The 26,616-nt window shown below is 42.7% G+C and overlaps 2 protein-coding genes across 2 annotated transcripts in view; one reads left to right on the top strand and one right to left on the bottom strand.

Annotated features, from left to right (window-relative positions):
• Positions 1-2,338: 2,338 nt before the first annotated feature.
• On the top strand, positions 2,339-7,488 carry sap18 (Sin3A-associated protein). Its single transcript, XM_056289921.1, has 4 exons — positions 2,339-2,502; positions 2,879-2,988; positions 3,830-3,952; positions 6,493-7,488. Exons 1-4 carry the CDS (start codon positions 2,431-2,433, stop codon positions 6,647-6,649), a joined length of 462 nt encoding a protein of 153 aa, XP_056145896.1. The 5' UTR covers positions 2,339-2,430; the 3' UTR covers positions 6,650-7,488.
• A 1,142-nt stretch (positions 7,489-8,630) lies between these two features.
• Positions 8,631-26,616, bottom strand: part of ska3 (spindle and kinetochore associated complex subunit 3) — a 46,883-nt gene continuing 28,897 nt past the window's right edge. The window contains exons 8-11 of the mRNA XM_056288883.1: positions 26,448-26,606; positions 25,889-25,965; positions 23,962-24,092; positions 8,631-9,132 (exon numbers count right to left, since the gene is read on the bottom strand). Of these exons, the coding sequence (XP_056144858.1) occupies positions 8,972-9,132; positions 23,962-24,092; positions 25,889-25,965; positions 26,448-26,606 (528 nt within the window). The 3' untranslated portion in view covers positions 8,631-8,971. The remainder of the gene's footprint in view (positions 9,133-23,961; positions 24,093-25,888; positions 25,966-26,447; positions 26,607-26,616) is intronic.

The raw sequence follows: 26,616 nt of genomic DNA, 5'->3' as shown, positions 1-26,616 counted from the left end.
TTTGCACAGGAAGCCGCACCCCTCTGCTAGGTTCTTGTCACTGACGTTCCCCAAAACCCCCCTGGATACGAAGGTGACCACACCCTGCGGAGCCACGCCAATCAGGTACTTCAACACATTACTACTGCCTGCCATCCCCTGAAGGGACCTAGAGTTTGGCATCACCCTCTGCTGCTGGTTGCCATGGGAAATGGGTTCCTCAAAGGGCACTGTGAAACAGTCTATGATGACGGCACAGTCAGGGTGGGAGGAACGCAGGGCGGCTGGGAGATTTTTCCGGAGCTCAGCACGAGAAGGCCAGAAGACTGCTGTTGGCACTAGTGTGGACGACATGATGTGGACCATGCGATGCACTGTCCTGGTTACTGTACCAACCTTCACACCAAATCGATAGGCAAGGTCCTGGTTGCGGAGGTCCAAGCGGAGCCGCATCAGAGTCAGAAGAAGTTGCTGGAACTTGGAGAGCTTGACGTTTTTGATTCCGTCCATGTGAGGTGCCAGGAGCAACATGACTGTCTCTAATACAAAATAGTTGGGCAAGCCAGTGTAGAACTTCACCTTCTCTGCGTCATTCTTCAGAGCAGTCTCTGAGAGGGACATTTTCTCCACTGACTCCCTGAGGGCCTGGTTCTCTTTCTTCAGGGCCGTTAAAATGTCTTCAAAATTCATCGGCCCTTCAGTCTTCTGGGCCAGCCTCCCTCTTTTGCTGTCACTTGCAAATTCTGACTTATCTTCATCATGGTTGTCGTCATCATTATCATCACTGCTGATGAACGAAGAAGAGCTCTCCTCCTCTGCCTCATCCTCAGGCTGGATTTGTCCCTGTTCCCCCACCAGAGCCCTGCCCTGGCCCTGCAGGAAGAGCAAGGCATTGGCTGCCTCCACCTGGGCTTCCTGCTTGTCTAGCAGTTCAAAGGCACCGGGTTCCTTCATCTCTGGAGACAAGGGAGCTGCAGTGAACACAGAGGGCACATAATCTGGCGACCGTGGGTTCTTAACCTGTTTACCTGGATGTGGAAATAAAAGTTGGAAAGCAGAATGTAAAAAGGTAAAGTAAGTAAAAGAAGATGAACAAAAAACAAAAACAAAAACAAAACAAGACCTACCATGTTACAGCTGCAAAGCACAACTGTTGTGTTACTTTGTTCTGAACAGAACAATACAGGATCATTATTTTAAGTTGGTAATTGTTAGTAGACTTGGTAATAACTGCACATTTTCAACTGAGTAGCTAGTGATACATATTATTAATACAATATCCTAACTGGGCAATTAACAGTGAGACTAAAATATATTTTACATCAGTTCCACGGAGCTAAGTTTACTTCATCTGAATCATGTCTTTAGAAAACCCAGAAAAGCAAGGTGACACATCAGAAACACTTAAAAACCTTAAACGATTGATTTGTTTGTGCACAGCACAGGTGATGGCGTTACAGTGAGATCCTTCCTAAATCAAACCAGGTGAGCAATACCGAGTGACGAAATATGAGGGGAAGGTTAAGAGAGACTAGTGCGGGCAGGGTGCAGAGAAAACATTTTGATAATTTTCTGACCAATGAGGATTATAACATTAATAAAAAATGCAAAATCTTTAACGTTTTACAACAGTGTGTTAAGGATGCAGTTACAAACATTTTTGGAGGCGTCTCACACCCACATCTACGCAAATGGTACAGCTTAAATGTCAGTTTGTGAATCAGTGTGAGAAAAAGCCGAGCTGATGAGATGCTTTGCATCTAAAAGTGCCGATATCTGTTAATGATTTGTCATCTTAAAGGAGATCAAGGTTCTTCGTTTTCTTAATTTCCGAGCTCGAACTAAAGTTATCAAACGGGCTTATGTTTTTGTTCCCCTTCGTTTGTGAACATCATTGGATGATTGAGATGGAGTTTAATGGGGAAAATGGACTGCGGTAAAAGAGCATGTTCAAACATCGTTTCATCGACAAGTTTCAGTCTACCTGAGATGAAGTGAGTACTACACAGTCGACTGCCGTCGTTTGGCACCCATCCCTCTCGGTTTACAGCTGCAATCCAGCGTTGCTTTCTCTCGGGGTCCCGCGGGAAACGGTAAAACGATAACGTGGTTCCTGGTGTCCTTCTGTTCCTGCAGCCAGCCACCACACATGTGTGAACCATAATAAGGCCACAATAGGGCGTGTGGAGGTGTGCGCGATGGTATTTGACGGATATTTTGACTCCCAAAATGGTGGCCGGCTAGAAAACCAAAACCTACTTTTGTGTCGTCATCTTTGTCTGGACGCCTCCGGTGATGTGATTGGCCATCACTGAGCACATTGCTATGGCGTCATTCGTATGCGCCCTGAAGTCGTAAAGTTGGGTCGACAGTACAAACGTCGTGTGTGCAGTATAAAAAGTTTCCTAATAGTTTATTTTTCAGTTTCGCAAACGGTCGCAGTTGCTAAACATGGCGGTAGAATCGAGAGTCACACAAGAAGAAATAAAAAAAGAACCTGAGAAACAAGTGGACCGAGAAAAGGTTGGTGCTTTTGGCTAAGTGAACATTAGCTCTCGAATTGTTTTGCTTGCGCTTTGCAGCCGTTTAGCTAGAAATGAGGCTATGTTCATACGGTAAGAATTTATATCACCAAAGTCTTTTTTTCAGCCTTACGTTTTAGTAATCTGTGCAAGCGGTTACATCAAGTAATTATTTGCCGCAGCATATGTTCATAATGGGACTGAATCCAAAATTTCACGTTTGATATGCACTGCACCATTAAACTACATTTGATGGGCAGTTAGCTTATCTGTGTGTTAAATGTTTCAGAACACGATTCCCACTCACTAATGTTCTTCCCACGTTTTCGAATTTTTAATTTGATTCAAATCTTTACCTATTGTATTGGTCCTAAAAGACATGTCCGCTTCTGCTGAGGGTATTCACAACCAACAATGGGCGGCATCACAGGATGGATGAGTTTGCCAGGGGAAACGTTCCAGCAAGCGAGCTTCAGATATACACTTGGTAAGCCCAGTCAATATCAAGGCAATATATCATTTGATAATGAACACCCCCAATTATATATTGTCACTTCATGTACATTAACTTATTTATTCCATAATTTTTGTAATCAACTTGCGACTGTCCTATTCTTGTCTTTTTGCTGTACACACCATCCAAAAGATCTGACCATATTTACCAGGGCATGCAGTGCAATTCCTATAGATGGTGCATCAGCGTTACACGATACCAATTTTTGCCATTGTCCAGCTACTTTGGAATCCTGTTTCATGTCTGATTGGCCAGTCTGTGATGTACTGATTTTGCACACTAATTTGTTTGAAATGGACTCTTTGCTGTGATATCATTACTGTTGAGCACTCTTAAGATAGCTGTGGGTTGACACACAAATATATATACTAATTGCTGACTGTCTTTGTAAGTTTTTTTATTGTTGATAAAAACATTGCTAAATGAGGATGTAAACACATTTAACAATTAGACTGCCTGACCATGTTTTTTGTTTATATGGAGGGAAGCGCATTAATGCAACTTAAAGAATAGGACTAATTAATAGTTGCAAAGGAGGGAGTTCAAACCCACCTTTGCAACCAATTTATTGATGCTCACGTAAAAACTATAGTTGTAAGCCAATTAAATTTGCACATAAAATGAATTTGACATGGTGTTGCTCACATATTGCATACCACATATATTACATGAGATATAAGAAAAAAGTATTGCAAAAAATTACATTAAAAGAACAAAACAAAATATGGAAACTGACTGGCCCTGCATGATGGTGGGTTTTGTAACTGTCAGAACCATTAGCCATGTTACCAATCTCTGGTATTTTTCCCAACAGGATGGACGCTACTTTAAAAGAACTTACAAGTCTCGTAAAAGAAGTTCATCCTGAAGCTCGGAAAAAAGGCACGCTCTTCAGCTTTGCCATAGTCTACCCTGAACCTAAACGACAAGGCTACAGGTAATTAGGACCCCTCTCCCTCCACACTCACCATAGTAGGTGGCTGGCAAGTCTTTAGAAAATTCCCCCATTCAACAACTAGTTCCCAAAATAGGTAGGTAATCAAATGCTTGTTAGTTACTTACTCTAATCACTGAAGAAGTCTACTAGCATACAGCCGTAAGGCTTTATTTTTTAATTCTGCAGGCAGGTGCAGCTCATCAAAACAACAAAGCATGGGGGATCACATGATGCGCCAATCTGAGCAGACGTAGAAATTTCGCCTCCCCACTGGATTACTGCAAATTTCTTTTTTAAACATATTTCCTACCAGTGAAAAGCCGCCTAGGGTACACATTACACCTTTAATGTCACTAGACAACTTTCTCACACATCCCCAATCAAATAAGAAGAAAGACGGACGTAAAAAAGGAGGTAAAAGGCAATGCTGATGCTACCCATGCTAGCCAAGACAATGAGCTTGGGCCGGAGGATGAGGTGACGCAACGCATGCTGACAGCGAAGAGCTAAGTTCCTACCGACACAAATTAATTATGGAGAGTGTTACTGTAATATAGAGATGTTGGACAGTAAATTAGCTAACAATTAAACCAGTTCGCGAACTCTCTGAGAAATTAGACAATTTAAATGAGAGAATGGGGACAGTAGAGCAGCAGGTGTCAGACCTGGAGGATGTGTCGGCTACTACTGCATCCGGGGTGAGAGCTCTGGAGGTCCAGCTAAAGAAAGTTTTGGAAACCAAAGTCAACAGCAGTATGTGAGGATTGTGAGACTGAAAGATGTGGAGGGCAAAACACCGGTCGATTTCTTTGAAAAGTGGATACTAGATGTCCTGAATATGCAACAGGAGCGAATAAAAACAGAGTCCATCGCACGGAACCGCCGATGAGACTCGCCGGTAAGGAGGGCCCGAGAGCCGTCCTGGTGACAACTACACCGACAGAGAATCCTATATGCAGCGAGAAACAGGTACAATACATAGAGGGTGGAAACGTGTCCTCCTATCAGGATTTCCCCATGGAGGTTGTGAGGAAGAGGAAGGAGTCGGCAAATGCCCACAAATTACTGAGAGAAGCTGGGATAAGGTACTCCTTGTACCCTGCTGACATTGGAATCTTTCACCCCAATGGCACCAGTTCCTCCTTCTCAAACATGGAAGAAATCAATGACTACATCAGTAAACTGCCTCTGTCAAAATAAACCTCTGCTTTGAGGTTATGAAGACTGGGATTGCTTCAGGTATGACTGCTGAATCCAGAATGACATGAAAAAAGCGCCTTTGCATATTGGGGGTTTTCCCATTTCACTTGAATCTCATATAATTGTACACAGGTGTTCTTATGGTTGCAATCCAGTAAGGGGAATTTGTACTAATTTGTTTTTGATCCCCTACAGCTGTACTGTTTAAGTCAAGTCAGTTTTATTTGTGTAGCCCAATATCACAAAATACAAATACAAGGTGAAAGTACAACTAGACAAGGTTAGATTTAATTTTTCTTGTGGGTTTTTATTTAACGTTCTTTCTGTGTTTAAGTTCTTAATGATTCTGAGCTTTCTGTTCCATTTTTGCTTGGAAGACATCTCTATGTTCAACATAGTTCATTCTACACATGGACGTTACAGACTGGCTCAGCTTATGTCTAATGGCTAAAGTTATATGCAGCACACAATTCATAACACAACTTGTCAGTGCCTATTAAGATATGTACATGGAATAGGACATCAGAGCCTTCTTTTCCACTTCCTCCATATACAAGTTGGTCACTATAGATGAAACTGGGAAACCCATAGCACACCCATACTTCTTCCTACATAGTACTGCCCCCTGTATGTGAAGTACGTGGACTACAGCTTCAGGAGCAGACGCACTTGGTCAGGTTCAAGGATGGTCCTACTGCTCAGGGTGGGTTCATCCTGTAATTTCATATGGACTACCTCCTCTGCTTCAACAGGAAAGCACGTGAAGAGAGCTGTAACATAAGAGACCATTGTTTTATCCCCCTCCATAATGATGTCCCTCACCTTATCCAAAGAAATCCAGTGTTCTGAATGATGTTCATTACTGCCTACCAATGGTTTAAGAATAGATGCCAGAAACTTAGAGATGTTATCGGTCAGAGTTAATTATACTAACAATAGGCGGTAATGGCACATCCTGTTCATGTATCTTAGGTAAACCAGACTAGGTGTAGCTTCCAGAATATAATCTATGGTACAAAATTTTGTCTGAGGTCTAAGAGTACATCTGTCACCATTTTAGTGCTGTGATTGCAAACTATTCCCCAATCCTCTGAATAGTACACATGGCCAATTTGCAACTCTAGTTAATGGTCACGGCAGTTTGCATATGAAACAGATTGTTGGTTTGGTCATTATGCAACTGTGCTGTTTACAAGGGTGGGGGATACCTGCAGTCAGGTGAGACTGAAGAAATCAATTAGATGAGTGATGAAATATTTCTCCAGATGAATTGATTCAACATGCTGTGGTTTCCTTACCTGGATTATTGACCATGCATCATGATTACTTTTCTATTTCAGAGTGAAAGACATTGGCAGCACGGTATCAGGACGGAAGGGTATAGATGACTCAATGACCCTACAGTCTCAACGTTTTCAAATTGGGGACTATTTGGATATCGCCATCACTCACCCCAACAGAGCACTTCCAATGCAGGGTCATATGAGACCATATTGACCTCGGGCCCTTTTTTCATCTCCCTCTTCCTCCCCCACTTCAGTTCATGTGCAGTGGAGTCATGTTTTCCTACATCCTTATTGACTGACTTTTGTTTTATCAAATCTGTGCAAAGACATTCGTGTCAATCTTTTTACTGTCGACCTGTCAAGTTAAAAGCCATGAGTATGCCAGATTTTTTTTTTTGTTGCCATTTACAAGACTAAAGTGGGCGTTTGGGTGGCGCAGCGGTCTATTCCTTTACCTACCAACACGGGAATCGCCTGTTCGAATCCCCGTGTTGCCTCCGTCTTGGTCGGACATCCTTACAGACACAGTTGGCCGTGTCTGGGGGTGGGAAGTCCGGATGTGGGTTGTGTCCTGGCTGCTGCACTAGCAGCTCCTCTGGTCGGTCAGGGCACCTGTTTGGTGGGAGGGGGAACTGGGGGGAATAGCATGATCTTCCCACACGCTACGTCCCCCTGGTGAAACTCCTCACTGTCAGATGAAAAGAAGCAGCTGACGGCTCCACATGTATCGGAGATGTGGTGGTCTGTACCCCTCCCCGGATCGGTAGAGGGGGTGGAGCGGTAACCGGGATGGCTCGGAAGAGTGGGGTAATTGGCTGGATACAATTGGGGAGAAAAAAAAGGGGGGTCTTCTTCCACTGGCAATATGTATTTTGGAATGACGTTTCAACTACACTCCAAAGAACTCAAATGTAAGAGCAAAACCCAGGGCTAAACCGTGGCTTAGAAGAGGGGTTGTATAAGTGGTGAATTTGGTATGAACATTTAACATTGTTACTAGTGGTGGGAGCAAATCTTAAGTTAAAACACCTTCCATTAAAGAGGAAGCAACTTATTCAGGAAAGCTGGTTATGTGTAGTTGGGGGGGGGGGGGGGGGAACATAATGTTGTGTATGGTAATGTGATAAATGTGAACAAGTTGCAGGTGCAACAGCACCCTCCTCTATTTAAAAAGCCTTCCACCTAGATGTTCTTCATTTATCGCATTAGACTGAGTTGACACTATTTAAACGCAAATGTTGCATCAGTTGCTCGCTCCTGCATATTTCTCCTCTATAACATTAGGAGGATTTGCCCATTCCTCACCGATGAGATGGCACAGGTGCTCATCAAGGCTCTGGTCATCTCCCGGCTGGACTACGGCAACTCCCTCCTTGCTGGCGCCCCGGCATCAGTCATCAGACCTCTGGAGCTTGTTCAGAAAGCTGCAGCTCATTTGTTCAACCGCCCTAAGTTCTCCCACACAACTCCCCTTCTCATGTCCCTACACTGGCTCCCAGTAGCTGCTCGTATCCAGTTTAAGACTCTGGTGCTAGCATACAGGGCAGTGAAAGGAACAGCTCCTTCCTATCTCCAGGCCATGGTCAAGCCCTACACCCCCGCCCGAGCACTTTGCTCTGCTGCCTCGGGACGCCTGGTTGCCCCGTCGCTCAGAGGCCCCTGCTGCCGATTGACCTGATCACGGCTGTTTTCTGTCCTGGCCCCACAGTGGTGGAATGAACTCCCCACTGATGTCAGGACAGCAGAGTCGCTGCCCATCTTTCGGTGCAGGTTGAAAACTCACCTCTTCAAGAACTGCTACCCTGTTACTTGCACTTAGCACTTATTGTATTCACTCATTTATATATATATATATATATATATATGTATATATATATATATATATATATATATATGTATATATATATATAAAAAATCTCTTTCTTGCGCTTTTACTTTAGCACCAGTTTTGCTGTTAAGACGCTTGTTTAGAGAGAAGATGCACTTATGACCTCTGATGACTAATAGTTCCCCTGATTTCCTACGTTAAATGCACTTATTGTAAGATGCTTTTTTATAAAAGCGTCGGCTAAATGACTGTAATGTAATTTAATCGAGGACCAGGAATAGTAATAGAATTAAGGCCTTGATTTTTCTTGCCATGTCACTTTTATTGTTGAAATATTAAAATAAAGCAAGACTAAAATCTTGAAAGTTAATACTCTGCACTGTATGCACTCATACTTTTTAGATGTGGTTTACTGGGTTACTACGGGAAGTACAAATTGAATAATCTAGTTACAGCTGTCGAAGACAGAAGTCTTAAGGCCTCTATTTAAAACAAAGTAGAAAATTAACAAGTTTGCTTTAGGCAAAGTCTTGTAATTTTGGCAGTAGTGATAGCTGTCCACAGCCTTAGATTTTATAAAACATGTTACTAGATCCAGTTTCTCTCACTTCGATTGGGATTCCACAGTGTTGGCTGGGTGAAACTAAATATGGGTGCCCATGAGCCAAGTTAAAGTGACTCCGGTTTAACTCATTGTCCAGTTCTTCAATTATGTGGAGTTAGCTTGTACACAGAGGTGTTCCCTGCACCCTTGATATGCTCCAGTCTCTTTAGCTCAGTCAGACAAAGGAAGTAGATGGGAGCCTTTGTGCCCATGCCAGTGAGCTGCTTCAAGTCCGCCATCTTCCAGCCATCGGTTGCTTCCCCTGCAGAGGGCAGCAGAGAACAACAAAACTCATCTCAGACGACTGTCATAGCAAAAGAAAAATCAAAGCATCTTGAAATTTGAACAATCCTTAAACAGCAGTTTGCAGGTTGGGGACCCTAGTGAATCAATATGTAGTAAAATTATGTAACCGCTTTAATTTCATAAAAAAAATATTTTTTTATACACTACAGCAGCGGTCGGGAACCTATGGCTCGCGAGCCATATATGGCTCTTCCGGTGACGGCATATGGCTCCCAGACAATTTTGAGTTGAAAATTTAAAAAAAAAAAAATCAGTTTGGAACTGATTTTAAAATACTTGTGATATTTCTTAATAATACTGTGTCATTTTAAAGTAAACAGAAATTAGTTTTGAAGATAAATTTCACGGGTCACCCGTGGGTCGGGTCGGGAACCAATGGCTCGCAAGTATGTCCGGGTCATTGTAAAGTGAAGAAATCAATTTTATCAGATAGCCAACTAGTTTATCCGCGTCAACCCTTGTAACGGAAAAGATGGCGAAAAGAAAAAAAGACGATGATTACCGTGCATTCCAGGCTGCGTGGACAGAGGAATTTGCATTTGTGGAGAGAGCAGGATCTGCGGTATGTCTAATATGCAATGATAAAATTGCTTCGATGAAACGGTCAATTATAAAGCGGCACTTCGATACGCACCATGCTTCATTTGCATGGAAATCTCCAGCGGGGGACAGCAGGAAAAGGGCATGCGAGGAGCTACAGCGGAGAGTGCAGATGAGTCAGCAGCAACTACGTGTGTGGACCAAGCAAGGTGACGGGAATTCCGCTAGCTTTGCGGGGGCTTTGGCAATAGCAAGGAATGGAAAGCCATTCACAGATGGCGAGTGTGCCAAAACATTCATGCTTGATGTGGCCAATGAACTGTTTGATGACTTCCCAAATAAAGACGAGATAATCAAACGAATAAAAGACATGCCCCTGTCAGCAAGAACTGTGCACGATCGTAGCATCATGATGGTAAATCAAGTCGAGGAAACACAAATTAAGACATAAATGCCGGGACATACTTTTCTCTCGCGTTAGATGAGTCAACAGACGTTAGCCATCTATCTCAGTGCAGTATCATTGCCAGGTATGCTGCAGGTGACACACTGCGTGAGGAAAGCTTGGCTGTTTTGCCAATGAAAGGGACAACAAGAGGAGAGGATTTATTCACATCTTTCATGGAGTTTGCTAAAGAAAAAAAAACTACCGATGGATAAACTTATTTCTGTCTGTACTGACGGTGCACCCTGTATGTTGGGGAAGAACAAAGGATTTGTAGCGCTTCTCCGTGAACATGAAAAGAGAGCCATCCTAAGTTTTCATTGCATCCTGCACCAGGAGGCGCTTTGCGCTCAGACGTGTGGCCAGGAGCTTGGCGAGGTGATGTCGCTGGTCATTCGAGTGGTCAACTTTATTGTTGCCCGAGCTTTAAATAATCGCCAGTTTAAAGCTCTGTTAGAAGAAGTTGGAAATCATTATCCCGGTCTGCTTTTACACAGCAACGTGCGTTGGTTGTCAAGGGGGAAGGTGCTCAGCCGTTTTGCAGCCTGCCTGAGTGAAATCCGGACTTTTCTTGAAATGAAAGGCGTCAAGCATCCTGAGCTAGACAACACTGACTGGCTCCTGCAGTTTAACTATCTCGTGGACATAACTGGCCTTCTGAACCAGCTCAATGTGAAAATGCAAGGTATTGGAAATACAATCTCATCCCTTCAACAAGCAGTGTTTGCATTTGAAAGCAAGCTGGAAGTCTTTCTCAGGGACATTGAAACAGGTCGTCTTCTGCACTTTGAAAGACTGCAACAATTTAGAGATGCATGCTTAGCAAGTGACTCCACTCAACATCTGGATCTCCAGCAGCTAGCTGGCTTTACGTCCAATCTCCTGCAGTCATTCAAAGCACGTTTTGGAGAATTTCGTGCGCGCACTGGTCTTTTCAAGTTCATCACTCATCCACATGAGTGTGCAGTGGACAAAATCGACCTGACATGCATCCCCGGGGTCTCTATCGGAGACTTTGAGCTGGAAGTTGCTGACCTGAAGGCATCAGACATGTGGATGAGTAAGTTCAAGTCACTTAATGGAGAGTTGGAAAGTCTTGCACAACAGCGAGCAGAGCTGGCAAGGGAACACAAGTGGACAGAAATGAAAAATCTTCAACCTGAAGACCAGCTGATTCTTAAAACTTGGAACGAGCTTCCTGTGACATACCACACAATGCAGCGTGTGAGTATTGCCGTACTGACCATGTTTGGCTCTACATATGCATGTGAGCAGTCATTCTCGCATATGAGGAACATTAAGACCAACCTACGCTCATGTTTAACTGATGGAAGCCTCAACACCTGCATGAAGCTCAACCTCACCACGTATGAACCAGACTACAAGGCCATCAGCAAAACCATGCAGCACCAGAAGTCGCATTAAAAGTAAGACATATTTAATTTATTATACGTTAAAAATACTATATTGCTCTCAATGAAATATATTTAGAAATATTTGGCTTTTATGGCTCTCCCAGTCAAAAAGGTTCCTGACCCCTGCACTACAGTGACTTAAGGCATGGTTTCTATGAGAATTTTACTTCCACATCTAAAAAAAAACAAAACTAAGTGGCGTAACATAGGGGAGAGCAGTCAAGTTGAACAACAAGAAATTCCTAATGGTCTATATCCCATCTAATGAAAATTCATCTTCAATTTCAAGAAGTTTTAAAGATAAAACCCTCTTTGATGATAAATGGTATTGACATTAGCAATGCTAAATGCAACATTAAACATATATGTTATACATTCTATGAAAGAAGGAAACTTGTCCATAGAGGAAAAGCTTTTTGGGACAACATTTTTATAGGTACTGATTGGCGGAGGGCATGACTATTGCCATATAAATTCAGTATTAACAAGATTAAAGAAGTACACATCTTACACCATATATATCCAACAAATCTATATTGCTCCAAATTTTTAGATATTGAAAAACTGTTATTTTGGCAATGATGAACCAGAATCTTTAACGCAAATATTCTATCACTGCATACATTGTCACTTTTATGACCCGAATAAATTATATATCATATAAAATTAATCAAAATATTAAGATGTAAAAATGTCATCAAAATGTTTCCATCCATCCATCATCCAAACCGCTTATCCTGCTGTCAGGGTTGCGGGGATGCTGGAGCCTATCCCAGCAGTCACTGGGCGGCAGGCAGGGAGACACCCTGGACAGGCCGCCAGACCACCACAGGGCTGTCATCATGAAATTTTGAATATGATAAATGTGACAATTCATTGTAAACTTTTTGATTCTAGAAAGTAAATTTCACATACATAATGAAAAATAAGTTACCCCCATTTTTTTATATTTCCCCTTTTTTCTCCCCAATTGTATTCGGCCAATTACCCCACTCTTCCAACCCGTTCCGGTCGCTGCTCCACCCCCTCTGCCAACCAGGGGAGGGCTGCAGACTACCACATGCCTCCTCCGATAAATGTGGAGTCGCCAGCCGCTTCTTTTCACCTGACAATGAGGTGTTTCGCCAGGGGGACGTAGCATGTGGGAGGATCACACTATTCCCCAGTATCCCCTCCCTCCCGAACAGACGCCCCGATCGACCAGAGGAAGCGCTAGTGCAGCGACCAGGACACATGCCCACATCTGGCTTCCCACCCGCAGACATGACCAATTGTGTCTGTAGGGATGCCAGACCAAGCTGGAGGTAAGTTACTGCAAATTTTACTGGATTTTTAGACGAATTTTGAGAATATATTTAGACTCTCTTTAGGGAGTTGTTCCTTATCTGATGTGAGGGTCTAAGGACAGGATCTTGTGTTACTGTTAAACCCACTGGTGCAAATTTGTAATCTGTGATATTGGGCTATACAAATAAAATCGACTTGACTCTCAAACTTATAAACAATTATGAAAACGTTTATTGTTAAGCGACTTTGAGTGTTAGAAAAGCACTATATAAGTTTGATGTATTATTATTATTATTAAAACTGTCAAACTGTATGGTGACCTCTTTAAAGAACTTTGTACCTGGCCAATCAGCTTGCTTTCTGAGCAGTCCTGGTCACTGCTCCACCCGCGCTGGCGATCCGGGGAGGGCTGCAGACTACCACATGCCTCCTCCGATACATGTGGAGTTGCCAGCCACTTCTTTTCACCTGACAGTGAGGGGTTTCGCCAGGGGGACGTAGCAAATGGGAGGATCAACTATTCCCCTCAGTCTCTCCCCCCCGAGCAGGCGCCCCGACCGACCAGAGGAGGCGCTAGTGCGGCGACCAGGACACATACCCACATCTGGCTTCCCACCCGCAGCGCAGACACGGTCAACTGTGTCTATAGGGACACCCGAACAAGCCGGAAACAATACGGGGATTAGAACCCGCGATCGCTGCGTTGGTAGGCAACGGAACAGACCGCTATGCTACCCGGACGCCCAGTGGTTTTTTTTGTCCTTTCTTATAATTTTATGTTAATGAAGTTTATCCCAATTCTATTTATTTTTAATTCATTACTCTTGCCTATTATTTTTTAGTTATTTAAGTTCATATTGTTTCTTTGTATTAGATTGAGCACATGTCTTCACAGTGTATTTGATCGTTTTCTTAATAAAGATGGGGGGGGGGCAAGAAATTTATGGATCTTAACACTAGCTTGACACTGAAGAGGTTGTAAATGTTTATTCAGATGCATATGATGGACCTCTACTACTACTACTACTTCTGGCTGCTCCCGTTAGGGGTCGCCACAGCGGATCATCCGTTTCCATCTCTTCCTGTCCTGTGCATCTTCCTCTGTTACACCAGCCACCTGCATGTCCTCTCTCACCATATCCATAAAAGCATATGACGGACCACAGCCTTATAATTATGAGCCTGCTACGCATCAACATTATTTTTATTTCATTACATAGATAAGTCCCAACCAGTCGACTCTACATCAGCATTGGCCTTGGAGGTTCAGGGCTGATTTAGACCAGTAGATGGCGTATTGAGTCATTTTCAACCCTAAAAATGCTGATTTTTATAAATTTGGTAAGAAACGTCAATATTAACACCAGTATTTGATGTGTTTCATCACTGCAGTCATATTCAGTTTACAGTTCAAAAAACACGTTTAAGTGTTTAGTACCTCTAAATCCTTCATTAACTTTTCAAAAGGTCATGTCAGATCATTTTCATGGTAATTTTCATCAAGAAATTAACCTGCAATATGCACTTTAATAAGAAAAAAGCATCTCTCAGTTTTTGTTTTAAAAATTCTAAAGAAGTAGTCATGGTACTCCTGCTCTGACCTTTGACGTCCTTAATGTTAATTCTTATGTTGGCGTAATCTTGGCATTCCATTGTAAATCAGGCTGTGTGAGAGTATTATCTTACCTACCAAAGCCTGAAATCAAACTAACCATTTGGCCCGCTGTAGCATGTAGTATTTAAAGAGAAAAAAAATAACTCGTGACTTAACACCACAGTAGTCTTTATTTGTAAATTCATTGTTCAAGTTGAAATGGCTTCACCACTTATGATGTTAAGTGACTACTCAGAGCATTTCAAGCCCCTAAGTAATATTTTTGACAAGACTGCTGGGATAGGCTCCAGCATCCCTGCAACCCTGACAGCAGGATATGCGGTTTGGATAATGGATGGATGGATAGTCAAGAGCATATTACTGTTGAGATCGCCGTTACGCAAACTGGAGTTTTACTCGGTTAGTACTTTTTCTGTTTTGTTTATTTGTTCAGTTTCCAGCTCTGACTGATCACTTTCAGCAGGGAATAACTTTTAAACCTCCAACTATCCACTGGTCAAACTTTTTTTTTTGTTGCAGTTTTTCCATTGAACCGGAAAGTTTTACCGAGCTTTTATTTAGAGGAGCTGCAGCTCTGTATGGGCTTTGCCGGAGCCAACGACAGGGTAAGTGAGCCGGAGCGCTTGTTAAACTGCGACAGCAGAGATTTCAAGCTGTGCCCCTGTCAATCCACGTCGTTTCCAGATTCAACTTTCTGGGATGGCACTTTTTAACTGTATAAATAATCAGAGTTTGAAAACTGTCCAGTACAGCTGCTGTTCATGGAACCCATGTAAAAAGAAACCACTTTTTAAACATAGTCGCGCAAAAACAGTTGGTTTCTAAATGTAGTCGCGGTCCAGCCTTAAACTAGGTTTTAACCTAGTCGTTTACCTGCTATGCCAACTGCATCTGTGTTACGTGTGGTTGCGTACCAGCCATGTTTTCTGAGTTTTTGGAGATTTCAAGTAGGCTGCGTTGGAAAATGAGCAAGTTGAGTGGCAAATACTTTTTTTCCCCGTTTTTTTTTGGGGGGGGGGTTCTCCCTCTTTCTCCCCAGTTGTATCCGACCAATTACCCCACTCTTCCCAGTCGTCCCGGTTGCTGCTCCACCCCCTCTGCCGATCCGGAGAGGGCTGCAGACTACCACATGCTTCCGCTGATACATGTGGAGTCGCCAGCCGCTTCTTTTCACCTGACAGTGAGGAGTTTTGCCAGGGGGACGTAGCACATGGGAGGATCACTCTATTCCCCCCAGTCCCCCACCCCCAAACAGGTGCCCCGACCGACCAGAGGAGGCGCTAGTGCAGTGAACAGGACACACCCACATCCGGCTTCCCACCTGCAGACACGGCCAATTGTGTCTGTAGGGACACCCGACCAAGCTGGAGGTAATGCAGGGACATGAACCGGCAAGCCCTGTGTTGATAGGCAACAGCACACCACCCGACTGCCACGCCACCCGAATGCTCTGAGTGGCAAATGCTTTATTTAACGGGTACTGAATTAACTTGATCGTTTTAGCTACAGGATACACATTGAATTTTTTTTAATGTGCAATGAAAAATCCCCACAAGATTGCATTGCTGCGTCACACTGCCTCTGGTACAATGAGATTTATTTTAATAATTTTTCGACAGATTTTACTTTTTTTTCTTTTTTGCACAGTTCTATGAAGTTTTTGTCTGTTGGAGGGCCACATAGATGTGCGGAAAAAAAAATAGACCAGAGGCATAAATACAGAGATCAGCAGTGCGGGTGCACGTGGCTTCCTTGGTCAGTATAGCAGCTTCAGTTGATTATAATGGACACGCTCTGCTGCAGCAGACGTGTCATGCCGCGTCTGTGCCTGGAGTATTTAGGCCTTTGAAGTGTTTGTTATTGTTTTTTTTTAAAAAGAATTCATCCACACCGTGCCACTTCCACCTGTGTGCCACAAAAAAAAAAAAAAAAAATCCCCTGAAGAATTTCCTGCTGCCGAAATTCGATCGCTGAGATGGCTGCAGAGTCAAACTCTGTTTTCGAAATGAGTAGACTCCCATTATTTTCAGTCTATTAAAGAAAAGTACAAGAAGAGATTTTATCAGATTTGGATTCTTTGCCTGCCCATCCCTGTGTCCAAAGCCATTTGTATATTTAAAAAGGTCTAGGCTATTTAATTGTTCTATATCATCATACTATTGTTAATATAAGCTGTTTCAGGTCTACCACATCATTATGCTATACAATATTGCCCACCACTGGATTTGTAATTAACTGCAATGAACTTGAGATTCTATACTTTGATTACCTGCTATGAAACATTACCTTCTTCCATTTTATAATGCCAATTTATACTTCTGTGGTTATTTTGGTGAAAGTAGTTTAAGTAGTAGAGCGTAATATTGTAATTCATTACATTTTGAAAGTAACTTTCCCCAACACTGTTGACGAGATGGACCAATGAGTCAAAACTGGAGCTTCAGGCGTGCTTTGACTGCACTGATTGCAATGTTTTTAAGGCTGCATCTACAGACCTGGATGAACTTAGTGACACTCTGATATCATACATCAGCTTTTGTGAGGACAACTGTGTGCCCACCAAAACTTTCCACAACTTCAATAACAATAAGTCCTGGTTCATAGCAAAACTCAGCCAAATTCTTCAGGCAATGGAAGAAGCCTACAGGAGTGGAAATAGGATCCTATATAATCAAGCCAGAAACACACGGACAAAGGAGATAAAAGTAGCCAAAAGTGGCTACACTGAAAAGCTGAAAAAAAAAATGTCTTCAGCTTATGATCCTGTGTCTGTATAGAGAGGCCTGCAGGAAAACAACTACAGGAGACCCCCCCCCCCCACACACACACACAGACACTACAGAGAACCATCAACTGGCTGATGACCTGAACGTGTTTTACTGCAGGTTTGATAAGCCCACTCTCATACCCCTCAACCTCTCCAGCCACATTACACAATCAATTGCACCCCCTGCCAGCCCCTCACCCCTTGTCACTGACCCCACATCTGCACTCAGGATCTGTGTAGAGGATGTGTGTAAGCTCTTCCAGAGAGAGAAGATCAGGAGGCACCAGGACCGGACAGCGTGTCTCCCTCCTGCCTAAAAGTCTGTGCTGACCAGCTGGCCTCCATCTTCACATTGATCTTCAACAACTCACTGGAGCTGTGTGAAGTCCCCTCCTGCTTCTAAAACTCCACTATCACCCGGGTCCCCAAGAAAGGATTAACTGACTACAGGCCCATCGCCCTGATGTCTGTGGTCATGAAATCCTCTGAGAGACTGGTGTTGGCCCACCTGAAGGAAATCACAGGCCCCCTATTGGACCCCCTGCAGTTTGCCTACCAGGCAAACAGGTCAGTGGATGATAGTTACAATGGGATTGCATTACATCTTGCAACACCTCGACTCCCCAGGGACATACGCAAGGATCCTGTTTGTGGACTTCAGCTCAGCGTTCAACACCATCATCCAAGACATCCTCCACTCTAAACTCACCCAGCTCACTGTACCAGCCCCCCCCCCCGGACAGTCAGCACTGGCACCCCCCAGGGATGTGTGCTCTCCCCCCTCTACACAAATGACTGCATCTCAGGACACCTGTCGGTTAAACTCCTGAAGTTTGCAGACGACAACGATCATCGGCCTCATCAGGGACGGTGACAAGTCTGCATACAGACGGGTGGTTGATCAGCTGGCACTCTGGTACGGTCAAAACAACCTGGAGCTGAACACAATTAAAACTGTGGAGATGACAGTGGACTTCAGGAGGAGCCCCCCCCAATACTGCCCCTCTCACTATACTCAACAGCACTGTGTCTGCTGTGGAAACCATCAGGTTTCTGGGATCCACTATCTCCCACGACTTTAGATGGGTGTCCAACACAAACAAAATCATTAGAAAGGCCCAGCAAAGGACATACTTTCTCCAACAGCTCCGGAAGTTGAACCTGCCTCATATACTGCTGATTCAGTTCTACTCTGCAATAATCCAGTCTTTTCTCTGCACATCCATCACTGTCTGAATTGGATCGGCCACCAAATAAGACAGGAACAGACTAAAACAGACAGTGAGGAATGCAGAGAAAATCACTGATGCCAACCTGTCCTCCATTCAGTACTCATACATCTCCAGTCAGGAAACAGGCAGGCAATATCACTGCAGACCCATCATACCCTGGTCACAACCTGTTCCAACTCCTCCCCTCTGGTAGGCACTATAGAGCACTGTACACCAAAACAACCAGACACAAGAACAGTTTCTTTCCGCAGGTTGTCACTCTGATGAACATTTAACATTGTCATAATAAATCTAAGCATACTGTATATACTGTATATTGCATGTATACATGCTATCAAGTCCACCTACCTCATGTATCCAAGTAACCTGCTAAAATATTTATTTCAGCATCTTTGCACTCTGTACCATTGCACTATTGCCTTCCTGTGTATCCTGTCATTTCTTGTATATATTCCTGAACATTGTTGTGCTGTTCTATGAAAGTACATTGACAGCCACTAAACTGGAGTCAAATTACATTTATGTGCAACCATACATGGCCAAATAAAGTGGAATCTGATTCCTTTGCAGACTCAAGTTTCATAACTTATAGGAAAATGAAACCCATTCAAAACCATATGTATAATTCAAAAAGTGCACAAAAGGTCAATGTGTCACACAAGACTTTTTCTTAATTCATTTCTTGAAGGTTACAAAGTAGAGACAAGGTTTGCATCTGATAGCAACAAAATTGCAAGGGTCAGAAGCTCTAGCTAGGTCAAAAGTAAATGCTGGATTCAAAATGGCTGCCACAAGTTATTGAATGTTTTGCCCCAGTGCTGTTTGTTGACCCACACAAATGTGAGCCCCATTCTCTAAAGAGATCACACATGTCATGGTCCATATTCTGATGATGATTCTGATGATAGCATGTTTGAATAAACCTACATTACCACCTAATACTTTTCAAGTGATTAATTGGATCAGATACCATTAGGGATGCCCCCCGAAACCCGGTTCTAAACGGGAACCGGTTCTAAATTAGTAAAAACCGGAGCATTTTTAAGATCCGACATTTTCGGTTCTGCTATCGGTAGTCGGTAGGTACTCGAGAAATCATGGAGTGAGATTTATATTGTGGCAATTGTGTTTTTCGAGGAATTTAAACGTCGCGAACATAATCTTGTTTGCCGTTTTCTCCATCTCTCTGTCTCTCTCTCTCTTACTGCGCGAGGGGCGGGGCTGTGCTGTGCTCCACACACTCGCTCACACACGCACAGACAGCTCTGCTCAAGTGCTCATCATGGCGGAGAGAACTAAACGTTCAAAAGTTTGGGTATATTTTTCAAAAGTCGATGACAACAACGCTCGTTGCCACAAGTGCAACAAATCATTTGCCAGTAAGGGTGGCAATACAAGCAATCTGGCGAAACATCTTTTGTCGAAACATGGTATTAATCTGCAGAAATGCGGAGTTTTCGACTGCTTTGCTCGTAGTGTTCCATCCACGTCCACTGCACGTAAGCCGTATGAGCCATAGATACGGAGTTAACTAGGCTAATAACGAATTATTACGAATAGGCCAATAAATAAAATATAATTGCTTAGCTAATTGTTTAGCTACAAATATATAAGCCATAGATACGGAGTTAGCTAGGCTAATAGCCGGGGACACTATAAGTCAGGAGAGATCACGACTCCTGCCGGAGAAGGCAGATATGTTGATTTTTCTGCAGAAGAATTGTTAGGATAATGTTCTAGGTTCTTGTTTGTTTGAACTTCCGTTAGCCTTTTGCTGTAAAAATTTATTTTTAATATATATATTTTTTTCTTTATCTTTATCTACTTTTATTTTTTATCGTATTTGTTGTTGTTGAATGTTGATTATAAAGTCTATAATTCAGACGCATTTAAAACATTGCTGCTGCTGCTGAATAAATAATATTTGTTTATATTTATATAAAATTATATAATAGAATAATAAAGCAATGTCGATTCCGTTCTTAATTAAGTGTCTTTTTTCTTGCATAATAATAAAAAAGAACCGATAAGAGTATCGATAAAGTACCGAATCGATAAGCAGTACCGATAAGAGTAGTAGTATCGATAAAATCCTAACGATACCCATCCCTAGATACCATTGCCCCCATATTCCAGATACCACTGATTGGAGCAGACTTCAATGGGCATCTTGGTGAAGGGAACAGAGGTGATGAGGAGGTGATGGGTAGGTATGGTGTCAAGGACAGGAATGTGGAAGGACAAATGTTAGTGGATTTTGCTAAAAGGATGGAAATGGCTCTGGTGAATACATATTTCAAGAAGAGGGGGAGGATCACAGACTGACATATAAGAGTGGAGGAAAGTGCACACAGGTGGACTATATCTTATGTAGGAGGCACAACCTGAAAGGGATTGGAGACTGCAAAGTGGTGACAGGGGAGAACATAGCTAAGCAGCATCGGATGTTGGTCTGTAAGATGACTTTGGAGACCAAGAAGAGGAAGAGAGTGAAGGCAGAGCCAAGGAAGTTGAAGAAGGAAGACTTTTGTGTGGAGTTCAGGGAGGAGTTAAGACAGACACTGGGTGGTAGTGAAGAGTTGCCGGATGGCTGGGCAAGCACTGCAGAAATAGTGAGGGAAACAGCTAGAAAGGCACTTGGTGTGTCATCTGGATAGAGGAAAGAAGACTTGGTGGTGGAATAAGGAAATACAGCAAAGTATACAGAGGAAGAGGTTGGAAGAAGAAGTGGGATAGTCAGAGAGCAGAAGAAAGTAAACGCAGTGTAAAGCAAACAGAGAGGTGGCAAAGGCAAAAGAAAAGGCATATGGTGAGTTCTATGAGAGGTTAGACACTACAGAGTAGAAAGGGACTTGTACCGATTGGCTAGACAGAGGGACTGAGCTGGGAAGGATGTGCAGCAGGTTAGGGCAATCAAGGATAGAGATGCAATGTGCTGACAAGTGAGGAGAGTGTGCTGAAAAGGTGGAAGGAGTACTTTGAGGGGCTGATGAATGAAGAAAATGAGAGCGAGAGAAGGTTGGACGATGTGAGGATAGGGAATGTGGAAATGCGGTGGATTAGCAAAGAGGAAGTGAGGGCAGCTAAGAAGAGGATAAAGGGTGGAAAGGCGGTTGGGTCCAGATGACATACCTGTGGAGGCATGGAGGTGTTTAGCAGAGATGGCAGTGAAGTATCTAACTAGGTCGTTAACACAATCTTGGAAAGTAAGAGGATGCCTAAGGAGTGGAGAAGAAGCATACTTGTACTGGTTTTCAAGAATAAGGGCGATGTGCAGAACAAACTGTAGCAACTACAGAGGTATAAAGTTGATTAGCCACAGCATGAAGATATGGGAAAGAGTAATAGAAGCTAGGTTAAGAGAGGGGATCGTTAGCAAGCAGCAGTATGGTTTCATGCAACGAAAGAGCACTACAGATGCGATGTTTGCGTTGAGAGTATTGATGGAGAAGTATAGAGAAGGTCATAAGAGTTACATTGTGTCTTTGTGGATTTAGAGAAAGCAGATGACAAGGTGCCGAGAGAGGTGGTGTGGTATTGTATAAGGAAGTCAGGAGTTACGGAGAAGTATGTAGGAGTGGTGCAGGATATGTATGAGGGAAGTGTGACAGTGGTGAGGTGTGCGGTTGGAATGACAGATGGGTTCAAGGTGGAGATGGGATTACATCAAGGATCAGCTCTGAGCCCTTTCTTGTTTGCAATGGTGATGGACAGGTTGACGAACGAGATCAGGCAGGAGTCTCTGTGGACTATGATGTTCGCGGATGACATTGTGATCGGTAGCGAGAGTAGGGTGCAGTTTGAGGAGAGCCTGGAGAAGTGGTATGCACTAGAGAGAAGAGGAATGAAAGTCAGCAGGAGTAAGACAGAATACCTATGCGTGAATGACAGGGAGGACAGCGGAATGGTGAGGATGCATGGATTAGAGGTGACGAAGGCGTACGAGTTTAAATACTTGGGGTGAACTGTTCAAAGTAACAGGGAGCGCGGAAGAGAGGCGAAGAGTGCAGGCAGGGTGGAGTGGGTGGAGAAGAGTATTGCGAGTGATTTGCGACAGAAGGGTACCAACAAAAATTAAAGGGAAAGGTTTACAAAATGGTTTTGAGACCAGCTATGTTTATTTGGTTGGTGACAGTGGCACTGATGAAAAGACAGGAGGCACAGCTGGAAGTGAAAGAGTTGAAGATGCTAAGACTTTCATTAGGAGTGATGAAGGAGGACAGGATTAGGAATGAGTATATTAGAAGGACAGCTCAGGTTGGACGGTTTGGAGACAAAGCAAGAGAGGTAAGATTGAGATGGTTTGGACATGTGCAGAGGAGAGATGCTGGGGATATATGGAGAAGGATGCTGAATATGGAGCTGCCAGGGAAGAGGAAAAGAGGAAGGCCAAAGAGGAGGTTTATGGATGTGGTGAGGGAGGATATGCAGGTTGCAGAGGACAGGAAGAGATGGAAACGAATGATCCGCTGTGGCGATCTCTAATGGGAGCAGCCGAAAGTAGTAGTAGAATTGAGTCAGATACCATGTACTTGACTGTCATGGCCTTGTGGTTCTGCTGAACAGAGGGGTTTTACAGTTTCAGTCAAGCAGCGGGAAGATACTGGACAAGATCTCGGCTCTAGTGGTCGAATAACAGCCATTACAAATGTGTAGACATCCACAGGACAGCAAATAAACCAACCAAACCCACCATGCCTCTCAGAAGTGACTAGATGCTGCAAAAGCACAGGAAGAAAACAGTCCACGAAAATAATTGTTTGTACACATCAAGACATTAAACCAACTGGCCTGAAATTACTTTATTATTTATTATGCAGACATCAAAACAGTTTCTTTCTGTGGGCTGTCATTCAAATTAATGCCTAACACTGTCAAATAAATCCAACCATTTTTTATATACTGTACTGTACATTGTACTTATACTGGTATGCTCTGTCATGTCCATCTATCTCAGGCATGTATGTAAGTAACCTGCCTTCATCTATTTCAGCATCTCTGATATATTCTCTGCACCACTGCACTTTATCACCTCTTATTTAGCCTGTATAAGTCAATCCTTGTGTATATATCTGGAGATTGTTGTGTTGTTATTCTATGTTAAATACACTGAGAGAGGGAGATTGTTGTGTTGTAGTGTTGTTATTCTATGTTAAGTACACTGAGAGAGCCATGAAACTGGAGTCAAATTCCATGTAGTGCAAACCTACATGGCCAATAAAATGTGATTCTGAAAGCACAGAGGTGAATAGAGTCAAATCTCTGAGATGTATCTGCCCATTGGAGTTTTTTCCTCCCAACTGCACAGTTTTTACTTAATTTAAGATAAATGGGTAGAATATGGCACTAACAATGGTGGAGGTGTTCCGCTTTGGAACCCCGATTTTAAAAAAACATATGCCCTCTATAGAATCCAAAGGCGTTTTGGAGAAAAGTGTCCACCAAATGGTTAGTTATGTTAAGAGGCAAAAGTGTTGACCTGACCGTAGCATTTCTCTGCTGCCGCAATGTTGATCTTCTGGATGGCCTGGTTGAGGCTGGACAAAGACATCTGCTTGAGGTAACCGGGCAGACTCTGAAATTCACTCTCTGACACGATGGGCAGGCTCAGCACTCTTGATGAGAAATAAAGAAGAGGAAGCAGTAGGGAATCAAATCTGCGAAGTCAGACAACAATCACAGCAGAGCCTGATGGGAAAGAAACATGAATCTTTAATAGAAATGTGGATGGGTTGGAGACGGTGGCACTGATGAAAAGACAGGAGGTAGAGCTGGAGGTGGCAGAGTTGAAGATGCTAAGATTTTTGTTGGGAGTGACAAGGAAGGACAGGATTAGGAACAAGTATAGTAGAGGGGAAGCTCAAGTTGGACGGTTTGAAGACAAACCAAGAGAGGCAAGATTGAGATGGTGTGGACGTGTGCAGAGGAGAGATACTGGGTATTACTGCTGCACGATTAATCTAATCGCAATTGCGATGTCAGCCTGTGCAATTATATAACAGCAATAGGCTGCGATTCAATTAAATAATAAAATGTGTGTGTGTGAACGTCTGTTTGTGTGCAGTCTGCATATCTACGCCCATAATTAAGAGATGAACAATCAGTCTGTTTACGCAGTGAAGCGTGTGCAGTCTACAGTCACAGTATAGTCACAGTCTAGTCTACAAACTATCCGGTGTGCTGTGTGCAGACCAGAAAGGGAAAAAATGGATACCGATGACAACGAGCAGATTAACGGTGATGAACTGGTGGCAAAAAAAAGTAACCTCTTATATGGCAATATTTTGGATTTAAGCGATATTGAGCAGAAAGCGGTACTGTTTAAAACATGCAAAATGAAAGTTGCTACATGTCACGGCACCGCAACAAACTTGTATTATTTGGATATGTATAAATTTGTTTATCATATCGCAATTGCAAGATTGTCCACAATAATCGCAATATGACTTTTCACCAAATCATGCAACACTACTGGGTATATTGAGAGAAGGATGTTGAATATGGAGCTGCTAGGCAAGAAGACAGGAAGGCCAAAGAGTATGTTAATGGATGTGGTGAGGGAGGACATGCAGGTGGCTGGATTGACAGAGGAAGATGCAGAGGACAGGAAGAGATGGAAAAAGACGATCCGCTGTGGTGACCCCTAACTGGAAAAGCTGAAGGTAATAGTAGTTGTGTAGGAGAAGAAATGAAGAAATGTCTAATCCTGGGAAAAAAAGATAAATCCACATAGATGGTTCTTATCTTGAGAGCCTGAGCCTTCAACTGGAGGCATCTTTTAGAGAAAGTTAGGCTCTGGCAGTGAAATATTTTTCAACAGCTTGTCAACCAGGACAGCACTGAACGATTTTAAAGGACTAAGGGATACATATCTGGTTTCTTAATATCCATTTCCTATCTCCAAAGGAATAAATTTACATATTATTGAAAAAAACATTGCACTTGCTACTGAGACTAAAAAAATTCAAGTGTTACTGCATACAGCAATGCGTGAATTTGCAAAATGCAACATCAGGGCATCTGAAAATATCACTGAGTTAAATTTAACACATTCTAAAATCATGTTAATGATATTATCTGAAAGGTTTTCCAAACTAAAGTATTAAAAAATTTAACAGAACAAGTTTAGTATTCCTGTGCCGATTTCTCATCTTGAAAAACAGCGCTGCAACACTAGTGCAACACTTTTACGCTTCTAAAATCTGATTTTACATTTGAAATGTAAGTAATAGCGCTCGTAAGGCCTAACAATGTATTAAAAACATTTTTACACTTTCAGAAACTACTGAGACTGTAAACATCAGTGAAGCTGCTGCTTACTGAATCAATGTTAATGGAAAAAGTTAAACCTAAGTGTGCTAACTACCACTTAAAACAAGGTGAGCCAGATTATTTTTTTTTGTCAGGTTACCTGTTTTCCTTCCCTGATGGCCAAGTATGTGGCTGCACTATGGCAGCTGGTTTCTTCAACTGTGTCTGGGCCAGAAGCTACAAAAATTAAGTAGATTCTTCAGTTACACTCAGCATGTTAGCATGGTTAAGTAATTTTGTGTTAATCACAAATAATACAGAAATTGAGAAACTGACTTTGATAAAAGTTTAAAGTCAAGTCAAATCAATTTTATTTGTATAGCCCAAAGTGTGACTTCCTGATTTGCATGCCCAAGATGAAGTTTTCTCCAAAACTCATGTCAAAACACAAAAACGACAGAATTAAAAAATAGGTAAAAAAGTATGCTCCTGTGGTCCTTAGTGGCACAACCCTTTATTAAGAAAATTTATAATAGTGTTTCCATTATTTATGTGTTCACCAAGCCTGTATAATTTTGCTCATGTCTTACGATGTTGCTTATGTGACAGGTTCATTATGTGAGTGTGTATCTGTGTTGATTGTTTATATGAATATGATAATGAACTAAAAAAAAACTCAGTGGCAAGATGTGCCATTTGTAACCAAGTTCAAGACTTACTTTACAGATATCCTGCGTGACAGAGCTGAGATCTGGCATTTCTGGAGTGCTGGGTTCAGTCACCAGACTGACCTCCTGTGTAGGTCCATCCCGGTCCAGGCTGTGGTAAGTGGGCTCCCCTGCCCTAATTTTGCACTCCTTAGTTCTTCCTTTAGTGCTCTAGAGGCAA

The sequence above is a fragment of the Lampris incognitus genome, chromosome 11 (genome assembly GCF_029633865.1).
Source record: "Lampris incognitus isolate fLamInc1 chromosome 11, fLamInc1.hap2, whole genome shotgun sequence".
Classification (NCBI taxonomy): domain Eukaryota; kingdom Metazoa; phylum Chordata; class Actinopteri; order Lampriformes; family Lampridae; genus Lampris; species Lampris incognitus.
The sequence above is the reverse complement of the archived record's forward strand: the minus strand, read 5'-3'. Positions and strand labels throughout refer to the sequence as shown.